The 25,104-nt window shown below is 41.7% G+C and overlaps 1 protein-coding gene and 1 non-coding gene across 2 annotated transcripts; both read right to left on the reverse strand.

Annotated features, from left to right (window-relative positions):
• Positions 1 to 10,666: 10,666 nt before the first annotated feature.
• Positions 10,667 to 14,505, reverse strand: LOC136545469 (putative receptor-like protein kinase At3g47110). The gene is made up of 3 exons (XM_066537486.1): positions 14,395 to 14,505; positions 11,598 to 14,282; positions 10,667 to 11,487 (listed from the first exon to the last, which is right to left on the reverse strand). Exons 2-3 carry the CDS (start codon positions 14,254 to 14,256, stop codon positions 11,090 to 11,092), a joined length of 3,057 nt encoding a protein of 1,018 aa, XP_066393583.1. The 5' UTR covers positions 14,257 to 14,282; positions 14,395 to 14,505; the 3' UTR covers positions 10,667 to 11,089.
• Positions 14,506 to 24,206: 9,701 nt separating this feature from the next.
• Positions 24,207 to 24,292, reverse strand: LOC136547803 (small nucleolar RNA SNOR75). The gene has a single exon (XR_010781755.1). It is a non-coding gene; the product is annotated as a small nucleolar RNA SNOR75 (small nucleolar RNA).
• Positions 24,293 to 25,104: the final 812 nt, after the last annotated feature.

Below are 25,104 nucleotides of genomic sequence, written 5' to 3' on the forward strand. Positions count from 1 at the left end.
AGTGCTCGGCACCACTGTAGGAGTGCTCAGCCTTAGTCTTGAGTGGTCGGCACCACTGCAAGACCTCTTAGCTCCGCTACGGGAGTGCTCGGCACCCATCCTGGAGTGGTCACCACCACTGCAAAACCTCCCGACACCACTCTTGGTGTGCTCGACATCCCTCTAGGAGTGCTCGGCATCCCTCCCGAAGTGCTCGGCACTACCCAGGAGTGCTTGGCTCTATTGCTGGAGTGCTCAGCACCCCTCCTAGAGTGCTTGACACCTCTTTCCAAGCGTCTCCACCACTGTGGATGACCAGGTGCTTGACGACGAAGGTGCTGGTGAAGCCACCAGCTTCCCCCATGCTCGGACTGTTCTAGTCCCATAGACGGTCTTCATCAGGCAACCTCCAAGTTTCACCATCAAGGGAGAGGAGCATAGGGTGCTCCGACTGCGCAAGGCGCTCTACGGGCTATGGCAGTTCCCACAAGCATGGAACGCCAAGCTTGACACCATGCTGGGTGAGCTTGGGTTCCAGCGGTGCGCAACCGAGCACACGCTCTACACGCGATGATGGGGGAAGGAAGAGCTCGTCATCAGCGTGTATGTGGATGACTTGATCATCACCGACGCACGCACAGAGGACATCAACAACTTTAAGTGCAAGATGGTGGGTTCCTCTATGCTGACGAGCAGCAGCTCTTAATCATTGAGCAACCAACCAGCCAGGCCTAAGGGCCCCATGCCGTCGACGATGTCATCCAACCTGCGGAACCGCACCTCCTCACCTTCGTGGAAGGCATCCATGAACTTAGTGATGTCACTTGGAGGTGAGGTAAACTCGATCAGTGTTGATGGAGTTCCCTATTCCACCGGAGTGCTTAGCATGGAACTCTGGTTGTAGTGCTTGGCATTTCTTCTGGACAGCTCATCACTACTCCTGTAGTGCTCGGCACCACTGTAGGAGTGCTCAAACTCAGTCTAGGAGTGGTCGGCACCACAGCTAGACCTCTTGGCTCCACTAAGGGAGTGCTCGGCACCCATCCTAGAGTGCTCGCCACCACTGTAAAACCTCCCGGCACCACTCCTAGCGTGCTCGGCATCCCTCCAGGAGTGCTCAGCACTCCTTCCGAAGTACTCAACATCCCTCCCAAAGTGCTTGCACTGCCCCTAGAAGTGCTCGGCTCTATTGTTGGAGTGCTCGGCACCCCTCCCGGAGTGCTTGGCACCTCTTCCCTAGCGTCTCCACCACCGTGGATGACCAGGTGCTCAACAATGAAGGTGCTAGTGAAGCCGCCAACTTCCCCCATGCTCAGACTATTCTAGTCCCAAGCCACCTTCTCATCGAACATGACGTCGCGCGAGACAAGCACCTTGTCTCTGCGTGGGTCATAGAGCCGGTACACCTTAGTACCCTCTGCGTAGCCTAGGAACACCATCGGTGTGCTCCTATCCTCTAGCTTGGTAAGGATCAGCTTTGTCTTCCTAATGTGGTCGATGCAGCCAACTATCCGAAGGAAGGACACGCTCGGCTTGCACCCATACCAAGCTTCTAACGGCATCTTGCCCATCAGGGCCTTGGTTGGAGAACAGTTGAGGATGAACACCGTCGTTGTCACTACCTCACCCCAGAACCTTATTGGCATGCCTTTGGCCTGCATCATGGATCGAGCCATGCTGACCACCGTCTGGTTCCGCCTCTTCACCATGCCATTCTGTTGTGGTGAGTACGGCGCGATGTGGTGTCGCACCCACCCTAATCCGCGTAGTATGCAATGAACTCCACAGAAGTGAATTTGCCACCGTGATCAGTCCTTAGCACGTAGAGCTTCTTACTGCTCTCGGCCTCCGCGTGCAACCTAAACTTCTTGATCGCCGCCACCGCTTCATCCTTGCTTGTCAGGAGTTGCAGCCACATATAGCGACTACAATCATCCATGAGCAGGAGTAAGTACCGCTGACCACCGTTTGTAGCTAGCATGATTGGCTCGCAGAGGTCACCGTGGATGAGCTCAAGAGCATCCTTCATGCGATATTTGGCTGCCTTTGGGAATGGTAGCCTCCTCTGCTTCCTGGCTAGGTAGCTGTCACATAGCTCGCCTCCGTGCTAGATGTGGGGTAGCCCTCGGACCATCTTCTCTAGCTGACCAAGCGTGTCGATCTTGAGATGTCCAAATCGGGCATGCCACATCCATGGTTCCTCGGTGTGCCTTGCTGCCAGACACATTGGCTACTCTATCTTCAGGTCAAGCAAGTACAACCAGTTTAGGGACCTCTTCACCTTGGCAAAAAGTCATTGCTCCTAGTCCCTAATCCTAAGGACTCCGTCCTTGATCAGTACCTCACTATCGTTCTCATCCAGCTGACCAATGCTGATGATGTTGGAACACAGCTATGGGATGTAATATGCATCCGTTAGCACACGGTGCTCCCTATTTTGGCACCTAAAGATGATGGTGCCGTGCCCTTGGATTGCCACCCTTGAGCCATCACCAAACTTCATCGTACCAGTAACATCATCATCGAGCTCGGAGAAGACTGTCTTGGAGCTCATCATGTGGTTGCTGGCACTAGAGTCCAGATACCACTGCTACTCCTGGTCGGCGCCCATACGTTCGAGGTGGACTTAGGCGCGTGGTTCATCAAGATTGATAGCGTTCAGGGCCTTCCCAAGTCCTTCCACCATCGTCACCTCTTCCTTCTCCTCGGCCTCGACGTCGTGCAGTGCATAGAACGTCGCCATTAGGATAGTGGCCTCACCATCATCATCAGCTTGCGCTAGATGAGCCTCAGCCTTCTTCTCCTGTTTGTGATTTGGGCACTCCCATGCCCAATGGCCTGTCTTCCTGCAGCGCCGATAGGTGTTGGGGTCAACCTGTTTCTTCTTCTCTGAAGAAGCCTTGTCATGGCGCTTGCCATTGTCAATGTAGCTGGAGGAGACTACCTTCTCGGAGTTCCTCTGAGTAGCCCACTCCTCTTCTATTAGCAGCAGTTTGCCGCTATCCTTCATTGCTGTCGCCTGCTCTAGGCACTCATCCACCGCCCGTAGATGGCCTATCATATCCTCAATGGTGAGGGTGGATAAGTCCAACATCGTCTCTATAGAGAGAGCGATCTAGATGTACTTTGCCAGCATGGAGTGGAGGTACTTGGAGACTACCTCCTCTTCGTCGATGGTGACGTCGTGGCTCTTCAGCTTGCTGATGAGCGTCTATAGGTAGAGGGAGAAGTCCTCCACCATTTCACCATCCTTGAACTTAAGGTTGGCGTACTCCTGCTTTAGAAGCTGGGTCCTTGCTGGTCATCATCACCTCCACCTCTTCCTCTAAGTCCCTCATGACCCTCTCCAATGTTCCTAAGCAAGATAACATCATTAGATAGTAGTCTATTTTCAAAAGTATGAAAAGCATCGCTTAAGAACGAGCTCACCTCTAAATTGAGTTGACACATTCGAGCTCGGGTCATTGGACCTTGCATGATGGTTAGAGGATCAGTAGGTACATCCGAAGGAGTGATGTCCTCATCAAAAGGGCTTGATAAGATTGCAATATCCAATGACTTGAGCATTTCTAATGTGTTACTAGTAGAGACCTTGAACTTTAACCTATTGTCGGTAGCTCAATTGTGTGATCTTGGTTTCAAGTGCATATTTGGTGCGGATGATGTAGAGATCATAAGTGTAGATGGCTCTGACTTGATATTCAAGGGATTTAGATATGAGAATCTATACTTGGTTGATTTCAATGCTAGAGAAGCTCAATTGTCAACATGTTTGCTCACTATGTCTAGCGTGGGTTGGTTATGGCATAGAAGGCTTGGTCATGTTGGAATAAAACAATTGAACAAGTTGATTAAGCATGATCTAGTTAGAGGCTTGAAGGATGTCACATTTGAGAAGGATAAGCTATGTAATGCATGTCAAGCCAGTAACAGGTTGGCAACACACATCCTAAGAAGAGCATTATGAGTACATCTAAGGCATTTGAGTTGTTGCACATGGACTTATTTGGACCAACCACATACACTAGCATTGGTGGAAACAAATATGGATTTGTGATAGTGGATGATCTTACAAGATATACATGGGTGCTCTTTCTTGTTGATAAAAGTGATGTGTTTGCAACCTTCAAGACATTCATCAAGAGAATTCATAATGAGTTTGAAACAACCATCAAGAAAGTGAGAAGTGACAATGGTAGTGAGTTCAAGAACACAAGAGTTGATGAGCTTTGTGATGAGTTTGGAATTAGGCATCAATTCTCGGCCAAGTACACTCCACAATCAAATGGTCTTGTTGAGAGGAAGAATAGAACTTTGATTGGCATGGCAAGATCAATGTTGAGTGAGTACAATGTGAGTCATTCATTTTGGGCCAAAGCAATCAACACGGCTTGCAACTATAGCAACCACCTCTATTTTCACCCCATGATGGAGAAGACACCATATGAGCTCTTGAATGTTAGAAAGCCCAACATTGCATATTTTTGGGTCTTTGGTTGCAAATGCTACATATGGAAGAAAGGCACTAGATTGAGCAAATTTGAAAAGAAGTGTGATGAAGGATTCTTGATTGGTTACTCAACTATTAGCAAGGCTTATAGAGTTTGGAATTTGGCTAGTGGTACTCTTGAGGAGGTTCATGATATGAAATTTGATGAAACTAATGGTTTCTAAGAGGAAGATGATAATCTAGATGATGTGAGAGGCACTCAATTGGTCAATGCAATAAAGAACATGGATATTAGTGATATAAGGCCTAGAGAGGTGATCGATGTTGAAGATGACAAGAATCAAGTGGTATCTAACTCCAATGTGCAAGCTAGTGGTTCTCATGATCAAAATCAAGCTAGTACAGGTGATGACAAAGTGCAAGATCAACAACAAGTGGCTAGTTCATCATCTCAACCAAATGAGCAATCAAGTGCAAGTAATCAAGTTCAAGTGCTCCAACCAACCAATGTTGCAAATCATCCTTTGGACTCTATAATTGGTGACATCTCAAGAGGTGTGCAAACAAGATCAAGAGTGGCATCATTTTGTGAACATTTCTCATTTGTGTCATCCATTGAACCAAAGAAGATAGATGAAGCTTTGTTGGATGTTGATTGGGTGAATCCTATGCGTGAAGAACTAAACAACTTCACAAGAAATCAAATATGGGAGTTAGTTGAGAGGCCTAAGGATCATAGTGTGATTGAAACAAAATGGGTCTTTCGGAATAAGCAAGATCAAGATGGGATAGTTGTAAGCAACAAAGCAAGATTGGTAGCACAAGGCTATACACAAGTTGAAGGTCTTGACTTTGGAGAATCATATGCCCCGGTTATGAGATTGGAAGCAAATAGGATCTTGTTAGCCTATGCTTGTGCCCACAACATCAAGTTGTACCAAATGGATGTGAAGAGTGCATTTCTCAATAGGTACATCAATGGGCTTGTCTATGTTGAGCAACCTCTCGGTTTTGAAGATGAGAAGAAACCCAACCATGTTTACAAGTTGAGAAAGGCTTTGTATAGTTTGAAGCAAGCACCAAGAGCATGGTATGAGAGGTTGAGGGATTTCCTACTCTCTAAGGGATTCAAGATGGGCAAGGTTGACACCACTCTCTTCACTAAGAAGATTGGCAAGGACTTGTTTGTGTTGCAAATCTATGTTGATGACATTATCTTTGGATCAACCAATCAAGATTTTTGTGAAGAGTTTGAAAAGATGATGGCAAGTGAGTTTGAGATGTCTATGATTGGAAAGCTTAGTTATTTCCTTGGTCTTCAAATCAAGCAAATGAAGAATAGCATATTTGTGAGTCAAGGCAAGTACATCAAAGACATGCTCAAGAAGTTTGGCATGGATGATGCTAAAGCTATTAGTACACCAATGGGGACAAATGGAAGTTTGGATAGTGATGCTAGTGGCCACATGGTGGATCAAAAGATGTATCACTCTATGATTGGAAGCCTACTCTATGTGACCGCATCAAGGCCGGATGTGATGTTTAGTGTATGCATGTGTGCAAGATTTCAGGACTCACCAAGAGAAAGTCATTTGAAGGCAACCAAGAGAATATTGAGGTACTTGAAGCATACATGAAATGTTGGATTGTGGTATCCTAAAGGAGCTAGATTTGAGTTGATTAGATATTCAAACTCTGATTATGTGGGATGCAAAGTTAAGAGAAAGAGCACATCGAGCATATGTCAACTATTGGAAAGATCACTTGTGTCTTGGTCATCAAAGAAGCAAAATAGTGTAGCACTTTAATTTCAACCACCGAAGTAGAGTACATTTCGGTCGGTAGTTGTTGTGCCTAATTACTTTGGATGAAGGCTACTTTGAGTGACTTTGGAATCAAATTCAAATAAGTGCCATTGCTATGCGATAATGAGAGTGCCATGAAGCTCACCAACAATCCGGTTCAACATTCAAGAATAAAGCACATAGATGTTTGCCATCATTTGATAAGAGATCACCAACAAAAAGAGGACATTTGCATTGAGAGTGTGGGCACCGAAGATCAACTTGCTGGTATATTCACCAAGCCACTTGATGAGAAAAGGTTTTGCAAGCTAAGGAATGAATTGAACATACTTGACTTCTCAAATATGTGTTGATGCACCCCCATTATATGACATGCATCTCCTTCGAGCAAAGCAAGGTAAAGTTGATTGACATGTCATTCATCCTTTGCTAAGGACTTGTCTAGTGCATCTAGTCATTCCTCACATGTCTTAGGCTCATTCATGAAAATCAAATGAATTTGATGCTTGTATGGTACCACTATTGCTTCTATGTTTGAAATGATCTAGTGGTAGCATATGACATGTTTGTGGGCTTGTGAACCTAGTGTTTAATCTAGAAAATGAGCTATAAGTATTTAACTCAACATGGTCAAGATAATCCTTGAAATGAGGTGTGAAGAAGATTATCCTTGGATCAAACTGAGTTAAATATCTTTTGCAAGTGATCTAGATTGAACCAAATATGGAAAATAATCCTCACTTTGGTTTTACCCCTACCTATCTAAAAATTTGAGCTCACCTATTGTGGTCATCGATGATAAAGGGGGAGAAGTTATTCACAAAGAAAGGGGGAGAGAAGAATCCCAAAGATAGTAAGATATGTGAAAGTAAGGGGATCAATTAAAATTTGAAGCACACAAATAGGGAGAGCAAGCTCATAAACTTGTATGTTGCATTTGTATGTCCATTACATATGTTTGCTTGCATGGCACAAGTTTTTAAATTCAACTATCCTTGCTTGTGTGGTGTATGATAGATGGTAAAAATGATTGATGTAATGAAAACTAGAATGCATAGGATAGCTAGACACTTGAATTGGTTTTACAAGTGGTACTAGAGCCTTGTTTCTAATGTTGATCTCACAAGGTATCTAGTGTCTTTTATTTTCAATTGGTATCTAGCAAACCATGGTGCTAACGATGGTGTTCAAATGGCAACTCTGATTGGTATCACGCTTCAAAGGTCCATTCTTTACACCTTAGCATCATTTGGTAGACATTACTTCCCCACACATCCTAATCCATGCATATGTGCAAGCTTTCAAATCCAAACTCTTAGCACATATGTAGGGGGAGATAATGCTACCAAATTGGGTTTATGAAACTTGTCCATAACCTTTACACATGGTAATATGCTTGGGCAAGCAACATGAATCCAAGAAAATTTTCATTGAATATCTTTGTGAAGGGTTGTCATCAATTACCAAAAAGGATGAGATTGAAAGCCCTAGTTTGGTTTTGGATAATTGATGAAACCCTAGGACTAATCCTTGTACTAAGTGTGTAGACATGAAAGGATGGTCCTATGCCAAGTGGTGGAGCTAAATGAGGTCTATGGAGATGAAGATGGACATGTGATGATGGTGATCAAGCTCCAATTTGGAAAAGAAGAAAGAGAAAAATAAAAACAAAGGAGATCAAGACAAAGGTATAAGATAGGTTTTTGTTTTGGTAATTAAGACACTATAGTGAGTGTGATCACATTTAGGATCGATAGCCGTACTATAAAGAGGGAAAATCTTTGGCTAAGCGGTTATCGAGTGCCACTAGGTGACATGATTCTTGCATATGCATTTAGGAACCTAGTGTGCTAACTTTGACCCTTGAAAATGCTTTGGAAAATGCTAACACATGTGCACACAAGTTCTACACTTTGTGGTCAGCAAGTTGGAAGCAAGGGTGAAGCGGTTGAGGAGTTAGAAAAAGAAAAGGAGGAGTTGGGGTAGGACCGGACGCAGGCTTCGGGGTGGACCTGTGCGTCCGGTGCCTTACCCTTGGTCTCAGACAGTGGCGCTACACTGACCAAACGCTGGGATCAGACTCGGGCGCTGAGTCCAGTCAGTTGGCGCAGAGGAGAAGCAGCACGCGGTGGCGAGCAGACGCTGGTGGCAGCGCGCGACTGGACGCTGGCGTCAGCATCTCAGGCACGCGTAGCAAAGCGGAGTGAGGACCGGACACTGAGGCGCGTTAGGTCAACATTGACCGGATGCGTCCAGTCAGTAAATTTTATCTCTAGACCCTTACTGGACTCGATCGGACCCTGCGTTGCCCTGAGTTTGGTCTCTTTGAGCTGTGCGTCCGGTCTGACTTTAACTACGCGAGCAAAATGTTTTGATTGTTGAGATTGGGCGGCTCAGTTTCAAAGGCGCGACACGTGGACGGCCGAGGGCGATTGGACATTGGCCAACCGGACGCTGGGGTACGTCCGGTCAGCCCGAGAGCTCCCAACGGCTCTTTAAGTCTTGGGGCTCTATAAATAGGAAGGTACCGGCTTGGGGCTCACTCTCTTGGCACTTTGACATATTTGACATCCTTGTGAGCCTAAGCAAACACCTCCCACTCATCTACATCATTGATTCATCATTATAGTGAGATTGGTAGTGATTTCAAAAGCATTTGCTTGAGTGATTGCATCTAGTGGCACTTGGGGATCATTGTGGTTACGGATTTTCTTGTTACTCTTGGTGGTTACCGACACCTAGACGGCTTTGAGCAGCAGAGGAGCTTCGACACATGTTGGTGACTGTTCATGGCCGGCTCCAGTGATTGTGAGGGGTCTTGTACCTTTCCCGGCGAAGAGCCGAATGGTAACTCTAGTGGATTGCCCGTGTCATTGAGTTACATCACTTGTGGGTAGATTCTTGCGGTGTCCATTTGTTTGACGAGGTTCACGAAATACCTCTTAGCCACCGAACCACCAAGTGTTTGTCGACACAATAGGGACTAGCGTGCCGGTAAGCATGTGAATCTCGAGAGAAAAATCTTGTGTCTCTTGTGTGATTGAATTTCTCTGGGGTGATTGATTGGCTTCATCTTATGATTGATTCATTCCTCGACACGGTGATATAATCACCCTACTCACTCCATTATTTTCTTGCAACTAGTTGTAGCAAGCTCTTTAGTGTAGCTAGTTTTGAGAGCTTGCTTTGTAGCTTAGTTTCATCTTGTGGAGCTCTTTAGTGTAGCCTTGTTGAGAGCTCTTAGTGAGTAGTGACTTAGCCTCTTGTGTGCTTAGAGATCATAGCAACTAGAATTGTTGGGTAGGTGGCTTGCAACCCTTATAGAAATAGAGCAAGTTTGTATTTCGCCATTTAGTTTACTAACAAATTGCTCTAGTGGATTTGTAGAGTTTTTAAATAGGCTATTCACCCCCCTCTAGCCATATTAGTACTTTTCAGGCGGGCCTCTTAGGAAAATAGATTTTTGGAGGCCGTAAATCGATTTTGTGAGGTTGTCGGGGCACGGAGCCAAGCACCGAGCGCGCGCCGCCGTTGTCATCCCACGTGGGCCACCGGAACTGGCCCTCTCACGCTGCAGTTGTCGCCCCATGCGCACCAGAGAGCTGGCCACCACCTCCGCCCCACGCACATCGTCGTTGCTGCCCCGCTCGCACCGAAGCTGACCACCGCCTCCACCATGCGCGCGTCGCCTGCCGCCTTTGCCTCGCATGCGACGGCCGCTACCTCCACCCCGAGAGAGAGGTTTCAATTCTGGGCTGCTGCTGAGGGAGGGAGAGATAAGTGCAACTAAGGGAGATACGAGTGAGGCAGAGAGCTTATTTAGGGTTTCATCTCTTTATATAGCGTGACCTGTTTTCTAGGCTGAATGAGCTTCCTAGTGGGCTCCGCCATATTAACCGAGACAGGCCTTTTAAGCGGCCCGCCTCTGAAAATGGCAGAATTGGACCTCTTATGAGGCCTACCTCCATAAATCAATTTTAGGAGGTGGGCATTTCCTGACCGCCTCCATAAATAAGCCGACCACCTCCCTTAATCGATTTTGTGAGGCAGTCATTTTTGGGTGCATCGGTAAATAAAATGACCGCCTCCCTTAATCGTCCGGCATTTTACGAGGCGGTTGAATTTTATTACCCCCTCGGTCAATAAAAGGGCACCGCTTCGCAAAATCATTTGTGTAGTAGTGAGATGGAACAAGTTACATGTCTCCAGCTAAATCTTATAAATTATATAATAAAAACTAAAGATGCCGTTCCACCATGGCTTGAAAGTGTTTAATGATATCTTCATCGCTTAGACATCGGAAAATATCACGCTCAATAAATATGACCAAACAATCATTTAAGTATTCATCACCATCTTATTCTGAAGTTTGGTCTTCACATAGTTCATTGCTGAAAATACTCACACAACACTTACAGTATCCACAAGAAGGATGAGGATCAATTTCAGCTACAAATAAACAAGTTTAAAGCGATTATGCTTCTTTGTATCAACAAGTCTGATAGAAAACTGGATTAAAAAAACAAGTTTGATAGAGAGCTCATTAAGATTCTTCACTTGTCGAAACCTTTCTAGGCCCAACAACAACCTAATTTCTCAAACTAGAACTATTGATTGTTGAACTAATATGATTGATAACAGAACAAGACTGAATTTTACAATGCATTATACTATACAAGGTATGAAAGAGTATATATACTTGGTATTTTTCTAGTAATGTTTGGGGTACACCCCCAATGCACCTATTACGTGCATCCGTCTCCGTCCTTGTGTTTTTCATGTAGTGTAAACCAGATACAAAATATGAAATTATCAATACACTATATTTTATCGTTTATCTAGGGACTAGTAGCTATCAACCTCTGCTGATGCTGCAATTGCGCAAGAAAGTCTCCTTCGTTTGCTTCAACCTTAGTAGCGAATCATGCATGTTGCTTCGTTCGTCCGGGGCCTCGACAACACAGGATAAGGCCACTTCCATCATGGGTGTTAACAGGCAGTTCAGTAGCAGCTGCTTGGTGTCACTTTCCTGCAACCTTTCTAAGGAGGCATCATCAATTGCAGTGCTGATGAGTCGCTTGTCAATTACTTTGTGAGCTCGACGGGGGAAATTATCTCGCACCCATTTTATGAGATTCATTTCCCCTCCAAAGTTCTGTTCGAGAGGGCTCTTGCCAGTGATCATCTCGAGGAGCATTACGCCGTAGCTGTAGGCATCACCTCTTGTGGATGGTTTACTCCCATATCCATATTCTGAATGACACAAGTTTAGGGTTGAAATATAAACACAAGGAGTACTACTGGTTGTAATATGCACAATATAGTAAACACTGAAGTAGAAGAACTAGTGTATGAGTGCCAACCAGGTGGAATGTATCCAATGGAGCCCTTGAGTCCATGAATACTGGAAACTGATTGTTGTTCTGGTTGCACTGGAGCTAATAACCGGGCCAAACCAAAGTCACTCACTTTTGCAATCATATCTCCATCCAGCAGCACATTGCTAGGTTTGATGTCACAGTGCACCACCTGTCCCCCACAATCATTGTGCATGTACTCCAGCGCGCTGGCAGCATCAATGGCTACGTTGAACACCTCTTCAGCACTGAGCCCAGTCCCATCCTCATGGCGTTTACGCTGGTGGATCCAGTCCTCCAGGCTTCCATTGCTCATTAGCTCATAAACCACAGCGCGGAAGTCGTTGCCGGCGAAATCGGCACTTGCACAAACTGTGACCAGCTTGATGAGGTTACGGTGCCTGACATTTCTGAGAGTCTCACACTCTGCAACCCAGCTCTTCGGTGCTCCCACCTTGGATTGGTCTAGTACTTTGATGGCCACTGGTGTTCCATCATGTAGTACAGCTTTGTAGACCAAACCAAAGCTACCAACCCCGATGAGGTTTGCTTGGTCAAAGTTGTTGGTCACACGAAATAGCTCTTCATATGAAATAAGTGGGTGATTTGCTATGATGTTAACACCGCTGTGTGTCTCTCCTGCCTTTGCCTTTGGTAAAAATCTCCGGGACCAGCTCAACATAACAATAACCAATACAAGGATGGAAACTGCAGCTACTACTGATGCAGCAACCATCACAGTCACTATGGGCTTCTTTCGACTTTGGGAGGAATATTGCGAATGGTAGCATGCTAAACTTGAGTAGCAAAGGTTTGGGTTTCCGTAGAGGTAAACAATGGAGTGGTTCTCGAAGATTCCACTGCTTGGAACCAACCCATTTAGGTCATTCATCGAGAGGTTTAATAGTTGAAGAGGCAGCTTCGCTAGGCTTTCAGGTATGGTACCAGTTAAATTGTTGTCTGAAAGGTCTAGGCTTTGCAAACCTCTAAGATTCCCAATACTGTCAGGGATCACTCCTGACATGGCATTTCTGCTCAAGGATAGTGCTTGCAGGCTCCGGCACTGCCCTATCGAGAGTGGGATACTGCTGTTGAGTAAATTGTCTGAGAGGTCAATGGCGATGATATTCTCTAGCTGGCCGACGGTCTCACTTAATGCTCCAGAAAGTGAATTATGTGACAGATTAAGAACAGAACTAAGGCTCCTGAGTGCAAAGAGGGAGGCAGGAATGTCCCCATGGAGTTTGTTGCTTGATATATCCAGAAAAAGAACACGTTGGAGGAGACCCAACTCGTCTGGGATTCTACCAACCAACTCATTCTTGCTCATCTCTAGTCTTGTGAGTGCAGTAAGGTGCCCAATCTCCGCTGGGAGTAGCCCTGATAGTTTGTTCCCGGCAAGCCCAAGCGCTGTCAGCTGGCTGAGACGACCTATCTCTGATGGGATACTCCCAGAGAGTTGGTTGTAACTCATGTTGAGCAATGTTAAGGATGTTAAACTTCCTACGGCCGGCGGTATTCGACCATTTATCCGGTTGCCGCCAAGGTATAGCTTTACAAGGGAACTTGACAGGTTGCCAAATGAAGCAGGCAGTGATCCCTCGATGAGATTCTCATCGAGGGCGATGAATTGCAGGTTAGTGCAGTTTGTTAGGTCTGTAATGATGGCTGTGGTGTCTGATATGTGGTTGAAGCCAATGTTGTACATGACAAGATTATGGAGTCTGTTAAGACCCGGTGGCACTGAGCCGGTAAACTGGTTGTTGGACATCCTTATACTCTCAATCTTGGTCACGTTGTGGAGGGACGGTGGGATCGGACCACTGAACTTGTTAAAGCAAGTGTGGAACACACTTAGGTTTGGGAGCCGAAAACCAATATCACTCGGAATCTCACCATGAAGGTCATTCTTTGCAAATGCAAAGAAAACAAGCATAGAGCGATTGTAAAGTTGCACGGGAACCATGCCTTTTAGGTTGTTTATGGAGAGCTGCAGGTGCTGGATATGATCCAGTCCGCCCATTGCTTCGGGGATTTTACCGGTGAGGTTGTTTGTATTGACATCAAGATTGCTTAGCAGTGACAGGTTACCAATTGATGAGGGAATACTGCCATCTAGCTGGTTCTTCCCCATGTTTAGGATCCGAAGCTTCCGAAGAAGATGGATGGATGCAGGGATTCCACCAGAAATGACGTTCCCCGACAAATCGATGGTCATGAGACCAGTGCAGTTTGTGAAAGCCGGGGGAATGGTTCCGGTAAGAAGGTTGCTGCTAAGATTTAGCATTTGGAGCTGACGAAGCCTACCGAGATGGTTAGGAATGTTACCGGCAAAGTGATTCTCCTGTAAGTACAGGGAACGTAGAGCTGTGAGATTGCCAATGTGAGGGCTAATAGTTCCAACCAAGTTGAGGTCCCTGAGATCCAGCTCTGTGACCCTGCCACCTTGTTTAGATTTGCACATCACCCCTGTCCATGTGCACTCCGACGAGCCATTCCCCCATGATGATAGCGCCCCTGAGGGGTCACTGGTGATGAAGGATTTCAAATCAAGGAGAGCCTCTCGGTCCTCGTTATTGCTGCTTGGAGTTGTTTGACAGGAACCCAAGAGTAAAATAGTAGATATGACCACGAAGAGAAGCAGCAGATGGACATAGATTCTCATCTTGAGCTCGATATATATCTGCACGACTGCACGCAGAGGCAGACAATACAAAGCAGATGACAGACTGATCAGCGAAAGGGGTTAGTTCAGAAATTAAGATACTAATAAGAACTCTAAAAAGGAGACGGGATGCCACACCTGCAGATACTTCTTTGCAGAAAGAAGCTCCTGCCTGTAAGAAGTGGCTTTGAAAATGTGAAGGATGCTGGACTATGTCATTACCTATATGTGTTTGGCACTTTTGCTCTTGCCTATTAAATACTATGCAGATTAGTAGTTGAAAGTTGAAACCCATGCCGGCAACAGTATTTAATAGGCAATGACTCCGTCAACCCATGTAGTCATGCCGGCATGTGTCATTAGTTGAAAGTTGAAACCATGACAGATTTGACGGAGTCATTGCTTAGGGCATGTACAACAGAGAGACAGCTGTTATATGTATGTTCTTGGAATTTACAACATAAACAGCTAAACAGACAGTTCGTACAACCCACAGACAACTGTTGTCTATTTAGCTGTCTACAAACCGTTTAATGCTTGACATGCAACCATGATCAATCATGAATATCATTTCGATGTACTATAGAAGGAAGCTTCACTGCCCTTCACGTCCACAAGGAAGCAAAAGGGACCACGCCAGCTTGCCGTACGTCGTAGCAGCATCGGCCGCTTGCCACACGCGATCAGACCACGCGCGTGTCTGCTCTGGGAGCACGAGCCACGGCCGTCGTCTGGTGAAGCGACGGCAACACTCTCTCTCAGTGATAACTCTGCTATTTTTGCCTCCGTGGATGCTAACAGACGGCTTCAACACAACCGTTGTACGTGCCCTTATTGTGCTTCGTGAAATTAGTATATGAGCAATGAGTTAGTTTATGTTATGTGTCGGCTAGTGTATGTTATGTGATGGGATGTCAGAATATATTAATATATATAAGAATTTAATTAAAAATAAATGAACTTAAATAGGAAAACAATACATAGTAAAAAAATCTAAACAAGGATAAACAATGACCAGATGGGTCTGAGGCAAAATGACTACCTTTGTTAATCATTTACCACATGTATCCTAATGAGATCACTCTGTTAATCGACTATGCACAGAGGCAATTATCTTAGGATGGCCGTCTTTGTTAATCAATTAACACGGTGGACTTTTTAAGATGCCCATATAAAAAAATGGCTATTCACAAATACATGCATTCTAAAAGTGCATCTCTAGAAATTGCTTCATAAAGGTGGCACTCTAAAGATGCTTGCCTTTAGAAATAGTTATATAAAAAAAATAAACCATAACCGTTTGAAAAAAAAATTGGATGAAGACAATATATCAAACTTATTGAGGATGATCTGATTTAAACTTTGTAGTTAATAAGTTTTTCATTTGAAATTTTTTAGAGTCCAAAAAATCGTTCTAAATTCTTAAATTGAAATTTAAAATTAGTTTTTTTTTCAAATAATTGAAATTTAAAATTTAGAATTTTCAAACAATCTCGGGTGTTCGCGTGGTCTATAACAAATTAGTTATAGTGAGAACTACAATATACAACATTGTATGTAATAATTTTGTTATTTAAAATTATTTATCGTCCCAAATATGTGCTTTAAGTTCTTAGATTTTGAAATTCAAAATTTAAAATTTTCTAACGGTCTTGAATATTCACATAGTTAATACCAAAGTTGCAGTCATCTACCCCATCTACACGTTTCTAGTTGATAAGTTTTTTATTTAAAGTTTTTTAGAGTCCCAAATATTTATTTTAATTTCTCATGTTTTGAAATTTAAATTTTTTAAAATTCTAAGCAGTCTCAAATGGAGACACGTCCTGTACCAAAGTTGTTGTGCAGGAAACGATTTATTATAATTTTGCAGTTGAAACTCTTTTGTTTGAAATTATTTAGTAGACAAAATGTACAATACAAAATTATAATATTAATAAAAAAGATAGCATGCCATATTTATTTAAAAATGATTGTTTAGTAGAGACCATTTGATTGAGGCAGTTGGTCTGTTTTTTTTTTTTTTTTGAACCACTGAGGCAGTTGGTCTATCTACCGTAAAAGTACTTTTGGTAGTAATGTATGATTTTTATTTTTATTATCTCTTGTCCCTAATCCATCCGATCAGATAAATGGCGTTCGGACCTGAGGCCGGGACCAGTTCAATTCATGAAGGCAGGTCACGAGGTAACATCAAGTAGGCAGTATTTTTTTCTATAGTATATTCTTAAATCATTTAAACTTATGATATTTTTAATTTTATGGGCATTTTGTAATATAATTCTATGTATATAGCATAATTACATGTTTTAAAAATGAATAGTTTAAAATTTAATGATGTTTGTAATTTTAAGATTCAACTAAATCATGTCCTGCCATCAGTTGTCAATTTGAAAAGTCATAAGAGAGGCTTTGTCAACAGTGACTATATCTACGTAACCAAGACTTACCCGAGAGTCAATTCATCGTTACACGAAACAGTGACTATACCTGCGCACCGTGTCGTACCGAGTCATTGTTTAGTTGACGCGCTGCTACGTACCTCTAGTCATCCGTCGCCGTAGCGGTCGGATCGGACAAGAGACTAGGTATGCCCAAACACCCACAGGCATGCACGGTCCATTGCGGACCATTGCCTTATTCATACCATGCTAGAGTTCAAGACATAATAGTCTTCATATACTATATCAATTATACTTTTCTCGATAAAAGAAGATTTTATTAAATCTGAAGATCATTACATCAAGTTAATAATCATCTTGAAAAATTTCTAGCTTCTCCGTATCAAGGTGCACATAATCCATTTTTTTAAATATAGGGTAAAATTCATTTTTCAAAGTTTAACTTCCATGACAATCCGATTTTCATCCTTTAACTATGAAATTGTATACCTGCTGGCGCTCTCTATATATTAAAAACAGGGCAAAAAATTGGTACTCTAGCTGGTTTCAAAGATGATTTCCCATCTCTACAAATCATGTATTTGTAGGGGCGGTTCCTAGACCGCTCTTACAAATCGATTTGTAGAAACGGCTGATAACATCAGCCGCCCCTACAAATCGATTTTGTAGGAGAGGCTGGTAACACCAGCCGCCTCTACGAAATCGATTTGTTGGATCAGTCTCGAACCATCCATACAGTACATTTTTCCGCAAAAAAAAAATCTAAATTTACAATTAAAATTCGACCAGAACATATATATATATATATATAAGAAAAAGTCTACTTAACCCCCCACCTATCATACTTGGTCTACTTCACCCCCTCAACTATGAAACCGTCTGTTTTACCCCCTGAACTATCTAAAACCGTCTGTTTTACCCCCTGGGGCGGTTTTCAGCGGCGGTTTTGCTACAGTAACAGCGTTTTGCTACAGTGGCGGTGGGTTTGCTGCAGTGTCCGTGGTTTTGAATTTTCCTTTTTTTATTTATTTTCGGTGAATTTTTGAAAAATCATAAAATAAAAAATCTAATTTTATTGGACTCCACATGAGTAGATCTACATAGTGAATATATAATACGGTATATTTTAGTACAATATTTTTACTGTAGCTTTAGATTAATTGGAAAATCCAATTTTGTCTGTAATTAATTAGAATTTATCTATAACTAAGTTATACATATTCCAATGAGTACAAAATTTTTAATATAGTTCAAGCATACAATAATTAGCGTACCATAAAAATTTCACCATAATTGGACCATAGAAGCTGCAGCTATGAATTATTCCAATTAATTACAGACAAAATTAGATTTTCCAATTAATCTAAGGCTACAGTAAAAATTTTCTACTAAAGTATACCGTATTATATATTCACTATGTAGATCTACTCATGTGGAGTCCAATAAAATTAGATTTTTCATTTTATGATTTTTCTATGATTTACTATGATTTTTCAAAAATTCACCGGAAATAAATAAAAAAAAGAAAATTCAAAACCACAGGGCACTGTAGCAAACCCACCGTCATTGTAGCAAACCCGCTGTTACTGTAGCAAAACCGCCACTGAAAACCACCCCATGGGGTAAAACAGACGGTTTTATATAGTTTAGGGGGTAAAACAGACGGTTTCATAGTTGAGGGGGTGAAGTAGACCAAGTATGATAGGTGTGGGGTTAAGTAGACTTTTTTCCTATATATATATAAGCATATATAATTCAAATCTGACCACAAGCATAAGAGCATTATATAAACTACCATTATAAGTCCAATTCACAAGAATATATACAATCCATCATTAAATAGACATAGTTCACAAGTCTAATTCGTTCCACAAGTCCAAACCGTCCCACAAGGTAAGACCAATGTCAAATTCTATACACATTGTTATCAACGGCCTAGAGCTAGCCTTTCAGTCTCACGAAGGTGTTGGTACTGAGTATTTCTATCTAAGTCAGAATCTCGGTCATGGTAGGTGCCTTTGACGTATACAATCTTATCCAATATAAAGTTGCAAAGGACGCAGAAGAGCTCTAAAAGTTGATCATTCTTATATAGGTCTCTTTTCATTTCTTTCTCTTATTTCCACTATATGAGAACACGTCATTGTTTAGTTGACGCGCTCCTAGGTACCTCTCGTCATCCGTTGCCGTAGCGGTCGGATCGGACAAGAGACTAGGTATGCCCAAACACCCACAGGCATGCACGGTCCATTGCGTACCATTGCCTTATTCATACCGTGCTAGAGTTCAAGACATAATAGTCTTCATATACTATATCCATTATACTTTTCTCGATAAAAGAAGATTTTATTAAATCTGAAGATCATTACATCAAGTTAATAATCATCTTGAAAAATTTCTAGCTTCTCCGTATCAAGGTGCACATAATCCATTTTTTTTAAATATAGGGTAAAATTCATTTTTCAAAGTTTAACTTCCATGACAATCCAATTTTCATCCTTTAACTATGAAATTGTATACTTGCTGGCGCTTTCTATATATTAAAAACAGGGCAAAAAATTGGTACTCTAGCTGGTTTCAAAGATGATTTCCCATCTCTACAAATTATACATTTGTAGGGGCGGTTCCTAGACCGCCCTTACAAATCGATTTGTAGAGACAGCTGATAACATCAGCCGCCCCTACAAATCGATTTTATAGGGGAGGCTGGTAGCATCAGCCGCCTCTACAAAATCGATTTGTTGGATCAGTCTAGAACCACCCATACAGTACATTTTTCCGCAAAAAAAAAATCCAAATTTACAATTAAAATTCGACCAGAACATATATATATATATATATATATATATATATATATATATATATATATATATATATATATATATATATATATATATAAACATATATAATTCAAATCTGACCACAAGCATAAGAGCATTATACAAACTACCATTACAAGTCCAATTAACAAGAATATATACAATCCATCATTAAATAGACATAATTCACAAGTCTAATTCGTTTCACAAGTCCAAACCGTCCCACAAGGTAAGACCAATGTCAAATTCTATACACATTGTTATCAACGGCCTAGAGCTAGCCTTTCAGTCTCACGAAGGTGTTGGTACTGAGTATTTCTATCTAAGTCAGAATCTCGGTCATGGTAGGTGTCTTTGACGTATACAATCTTGTCCAATATGAAGTTGCAAAGGACGCCGAAGAGCTCTAAGAATTTGTCATTCTTATATGGGTCTCTTTTAATTTCTTTCTCTTATTTCCACTATAAGAGGACACGTCGTTGTTTAGTTGACGCGCTCCTACGTACCTCTCATCATCCGTTGCCGTAGCGGTCGGATCGGACAAGAGACTAGTATGCCCAAACACCCACGGGCATGCACGGTCCATTGCGTACCATTGCCTTATTCATACCGTGCTAGTTCAAGACATAATAGTCTTCATATACTATATCAATTCTACTTTTCTCGATAAAAGAAGATTTTATTAAATCTGAAGATCATTACATCAAGTTAATAATCGTCTTGAAAAATTTCTAGCTTCTCCGTATCAAGGTGCACATAATCCATTTTTTTTAACTATAGGGTAAAATTCATTTTTCAAAGTTTAACTTCCATGACAATCCGATTTTCATCCTTTAACTATGAAATTGTATACCTGCTACTCTAGCTGGTTTCAAAGATGATTTTCCATCTCTACAAATCATGTATTTGTAGGGGTGGTTCCTATACCGCCCTTACAAATCGATTTGTAGAGACGGCTGATAACATCAGCTGCCCCTACAAATCGATTTTGTAGGGGAGGCTGGTAATATCAGCCGCCTTTACAAAATTGATTTGTTGGATCAGTCTAGAACCACCCCTACAGTACATTTTTTCGCAAAAAAAAAATCCAAATTTACAATTAAAATTCGACCAGAACATATATATATATATATATATATATATATATATATATATATATATATATATATATATATATATATATATAATTCAAATCTGACCACAAGGATAAGAGCATTATATAAACTACCATTACAAGTCCAATTCACAAGAATATATACAATCCATCATTAAATAGACATAATTCACAAGTCTAATTCGTTCCAAAAGTCCAAACCGTCCCACAAAGTAAGACCAATGTTAAATTCCATACACATTGTTATCAGCGGCCTAGAGCTAGCCTTTCAGTCTGACGAAGGTGTTGGTACTGAGTATTTCTATCTAAGTCAGAATCTCAGTCATGGTAGGTGTCTTTGACGTATACAATCTTATCCAATATGAAGTTGCAAAGGACGCCGAAGAGCTCTAAGAGTTGGTCATTCTTATATGGGTCTCTTTTCATTTCTTTCTCTTATTTCCACTATAAGAGAACACGTCATTGTTTAGTTGACGCGCTCCTACGTACCTCTCGTCCTCCGTTGCCGTAGCGGTCGGATCGGACAAGAGACTAGGTATGCCCAAACACCCACAGGCATGCACGGTCCATTGCGTACCATTGCCTTATTCATACCGTGCTAGAGTTCAAGACATAATAGTCTTCATATACTATATCAATTATACTTTTCTCGATAAAAGAAGATTCTATTAAATCTGAAGATCATTACATCAAGTTAATAATCATCTTGAAAAATTTCTAGCTTCTCCGTATCAAGGTGCACATAATCCATTTTTTTAAATATAGGGTAAAATTCATTTTTCAAAGTTTAACTTCCATGACAATCCGATTTTCATCCTTTAACTATGAAATTGTATACCTGCTGGCGCTCTCTATATATTAAAAACAGGGCAAAAAATTGGTACTCTAGCTGGTTTCAAAGATGATTTCTTTTTTCTAGAAATAATAAAATCTGATTTAATTTTAAAAAAATCCATAACTAATTTATTTTAGATCCGAAAAAATATGAAAATGTTGGATTCCTGGTGTTTTGCGTGTATGGGTATGATGAAGCAAATGCCGGTCAAATTATGTGGATGGTGAAAGCGCAGACCAACACTACTATAGGAATGGTTTCTAGGGGCGGCTGGGAGGCTTTGTAGAGGCGGCTCGGCCAGCCGCCTCTACCATATCGTCTCTACAAATCATGTATTTATCGGGGCGGTTCCTAGACCGTCCTTACAAATTGATTTGTAGAGGCGGCTGGTGTTATTAGCCGCCTCTACAAAATTGATTTGTAGGGGCGGCTGTAGTACCAGCCGCCCCTATAATACATGTTTGTAGGGGTGGTTCAGTCTAGAACCGCCCCTACAGTATATTTTTCGCAAAAAAAATTTAAATTTATAATTCAAATTCGACTAGAACATATATAATTCAAATCTGACCACAAGCATAAGAGCATTATATAAACTACCATTACAAATTCAATTCACAAGAATATATACAATCCATCATTAAATAGACATAATTCACAAGTCTTATTCGTTCCACAAGTCCAAACCGTCTCACAAGGTAAGACCAATGTCAAATTTCATACGCATTGTTATCAACGGCCTAAAGCTAGCCTTTCAGTCTCAGGAAGGTGTTGGTACTGATGATTTCTATCTAAGTCAGAATCTCGGTCATGGTAGGTGCCTTTGACGTATATAATCTTGTCCAATATGAAATTGCAAATGACGCCGAAGAGCCGAACAGAGCAAGATTTATGGCTAAATAAATTACTCAAACTGAACTGCCTTATGCATCAATGGTAATCAGGACGACATTTGACTGCATCAATGAAAATAAGTAGCCAAAGCCACGCCCTTCTTAGAGCGGGCCAGCTAGGGATCACCGAGAGAATGGCCGAAAGAAATGTTGACTGTGAAGCAAAATATGCACTCTCATCTCTTGCTCTGCAATTTGCAGACTCGATTGTACTTAAAGCTTGAATAGAGTACAGGGTTAGATCAAATTAGAGGACCCATAGCTGCCTAGATCGCTTTCTCCAATTATTTCATCCAGGTAGCAAAAGAAAAGGTCCTAGAGCAAGATGTCAGCTTGCAAGTTAGTGCACATGTAAAGAACTGCATATACATGCTAGATGGTTGAGTTTAACAGAGATTTGTTGTATTTTGAAAGAGGGGGTGCTATGTTGTAAACCAATATCATGAAAATTTGTAAAGTGGCTGGGTTTTACATATTCTGTAATGACCAATGCATTTAAAATAAGACTACAACAAGTACATCTGAGTATCTGACATAGATCAACACAGAGCGAGTGAAAAAAAAGAGAAACTTGGCGGTCAATTGCAGCATCCATGGAGTACGCAAAGCCAATGTAACCATGTTAGCAACATTCTTAGGAAAAATAACCATGTTAATGACTTGTTAACTGTATGGAAACAAAAAGATCCATGTAATTCATTTCATGGCCAGTCAGCCAACTGACATCCATGGAGTAGGCAAAGCCAATGTAAGGTGTAAATTAGTTTTGTAATTGATCTACCAATTGCCATTCCATGTCAGATTAGACTAAATAGTCTTTGACTCTTTGTCATCTAAGTTTAGAAAAAAAAATCCTTCTATTTTGATGTTGTTGCTATAATCGGCAGAAAGCTTATGGCTTGCAAGACGTGCCTGAATATTATTCTTTTTTTAATTACCAATGAAACATCATTATACAAGATTCGTCTATCTAAATATATTGGACATTATTTTTTTAATTCTTTAACTCCAATTAAAACATTGTGCCGGCAAGTGTGCTTGCTATTGATCTAGTGCTACTGTCAACACACATGCAACTGAGTGTGCCTGTAAGTGTGCCTGCTATTGATCTAGTGCTACTGTCAACTAGACCTGGTTGACCCAATTGAGTTAGGTTTGGCTGTTCGAGCTCACCAGAGTGGATGTATGGACGTCGAGGATGGGGCTCGCCGTGGATGTAGCCGCTGGAGGAGGAGCTCCCTGGCTGTCATCAGACTTCAATGCAGCATATGTGTTCAATGTGCTAGCCTTCTCAGAGTCAAACTTATATCCCTACGTGACCACAAAGTGAATGAAGTTATAGAATAGGCTGAGAACACGGCTGCGAGGTAATTTAAATTTAGCGATGGTCAAAGTTAACTTGAAATAAAATAGGTTCAAAAAATCACATATGTAACGAAAGAAATTAGGACATGTGACAACAAACTGAACTCATGTTCATTTTTTCAGATCTGAAACGCAAATATGCCTCTAACTGGACACAAGGAACTCATACACAAGAAACACACAAGAGCACAAGTGGTTTTGGTGGCTGGAATGACTTTGCCTTTTATGTTCTCTTCTACTTAGCCAAACGTGAGCTACAAATCAGGCTATGATAGCCTCCTAACTAATGTAGAATATTACCCAATTATATATAATCAGCTTGTTCCTCCTATTACTCCATGCTAAAATTTAACTAAAGTAAATGCTATGAACCTAGACATTAGCATGCACCTAGACACAGGATTATTTCCAACAACATCTTTAATACCTAGCCCCCCTTGTTTGAACAGTACATAATCCTTAATAGGTTCCTTGTAATGAGATAAAAACAATCAAACACTAGAACACTAGAGCAACATTGTTGCATTCCCTTAGACAAATGCCTTGATTGTCCTCATGGTATATTGGACTGCATTAAATCGGACTCGTCACCTATTTGCTCATCACAGAGAACACCACATATTCTAATTCTTCACATAGGGTTAAGATTCGATGTTAGGCCCCATTTGAATCTAAAGGTCATTCAATTAACGTACTTAGTATAAAGGATATAACCTTAGACAACAAACAATGGAAAGACAACTCCGATCTTCAGGTGAAGACTCCAATTCCATATAGACAACTGACTGGTTGATCACAAGCCTAATTCCTCCAAACTCTAGCAATCTGGTACACATCCGGGATTTTTATCCAAATAATTGAAAAATGAAGCAAGCATAAGTACATGTCGTACTCAACAAATATATCATGGGGTTCATGAGGCTCAAAATACTAACACTGGTTTAACTGCGATTAGCTTTTAATAAGTCATCTTTTAGCAATTAGGTGGTAACAAGTTTATTCACAAGCCCATATAAACACATGATCAGGTAAACATGAATAATGAAAAGCATAAACTGTAATCATTAGTGAGCATCTTTATCATCAGTATCATTAGTGTTCATCATCTATTCTGTAAGGGTTCCAAGGCTGCTCATGACCGTGAGCACTGCTGTTATAACAGTTTTACACTCTACAGAGGTTGTACACTTTCACTATGAGTTGTGATTTACCCTTTCGCCCGAGATGATCAGCCTCTTGACCCACTACCAAGGAAGGTCAGTAGGGTTCACTATGAAGCCTTTCAAAGGTTCGTCTAACAAGTTAGGGCCACTAGGTTTCTGTGCCCTGCGAATGTAGGGCTCTCCTTCCGATAGGCACAATGACATGCAGCCTATACACTGATGGACAGAGGCCGCACTATATCCAACCTGAAACACACCCC

The sequence above is a fragment of the Miscanthus floridulus genome, chromosome 3, assembly GCF_019320115.1.
Source record: "Miscanthus floridulus cultivar M001 chromosome 3, ASM1932011v1, whole genome shotgun sequence".
In the NCBI taxonomy this organism is placed as follows: domain Eukaryota; kingdom Viridiplantae; phylum Streptophyta; class Magnoliopsida; order Poales; family Poaceae; genus Miscanthus; species Miscanthus floridulus.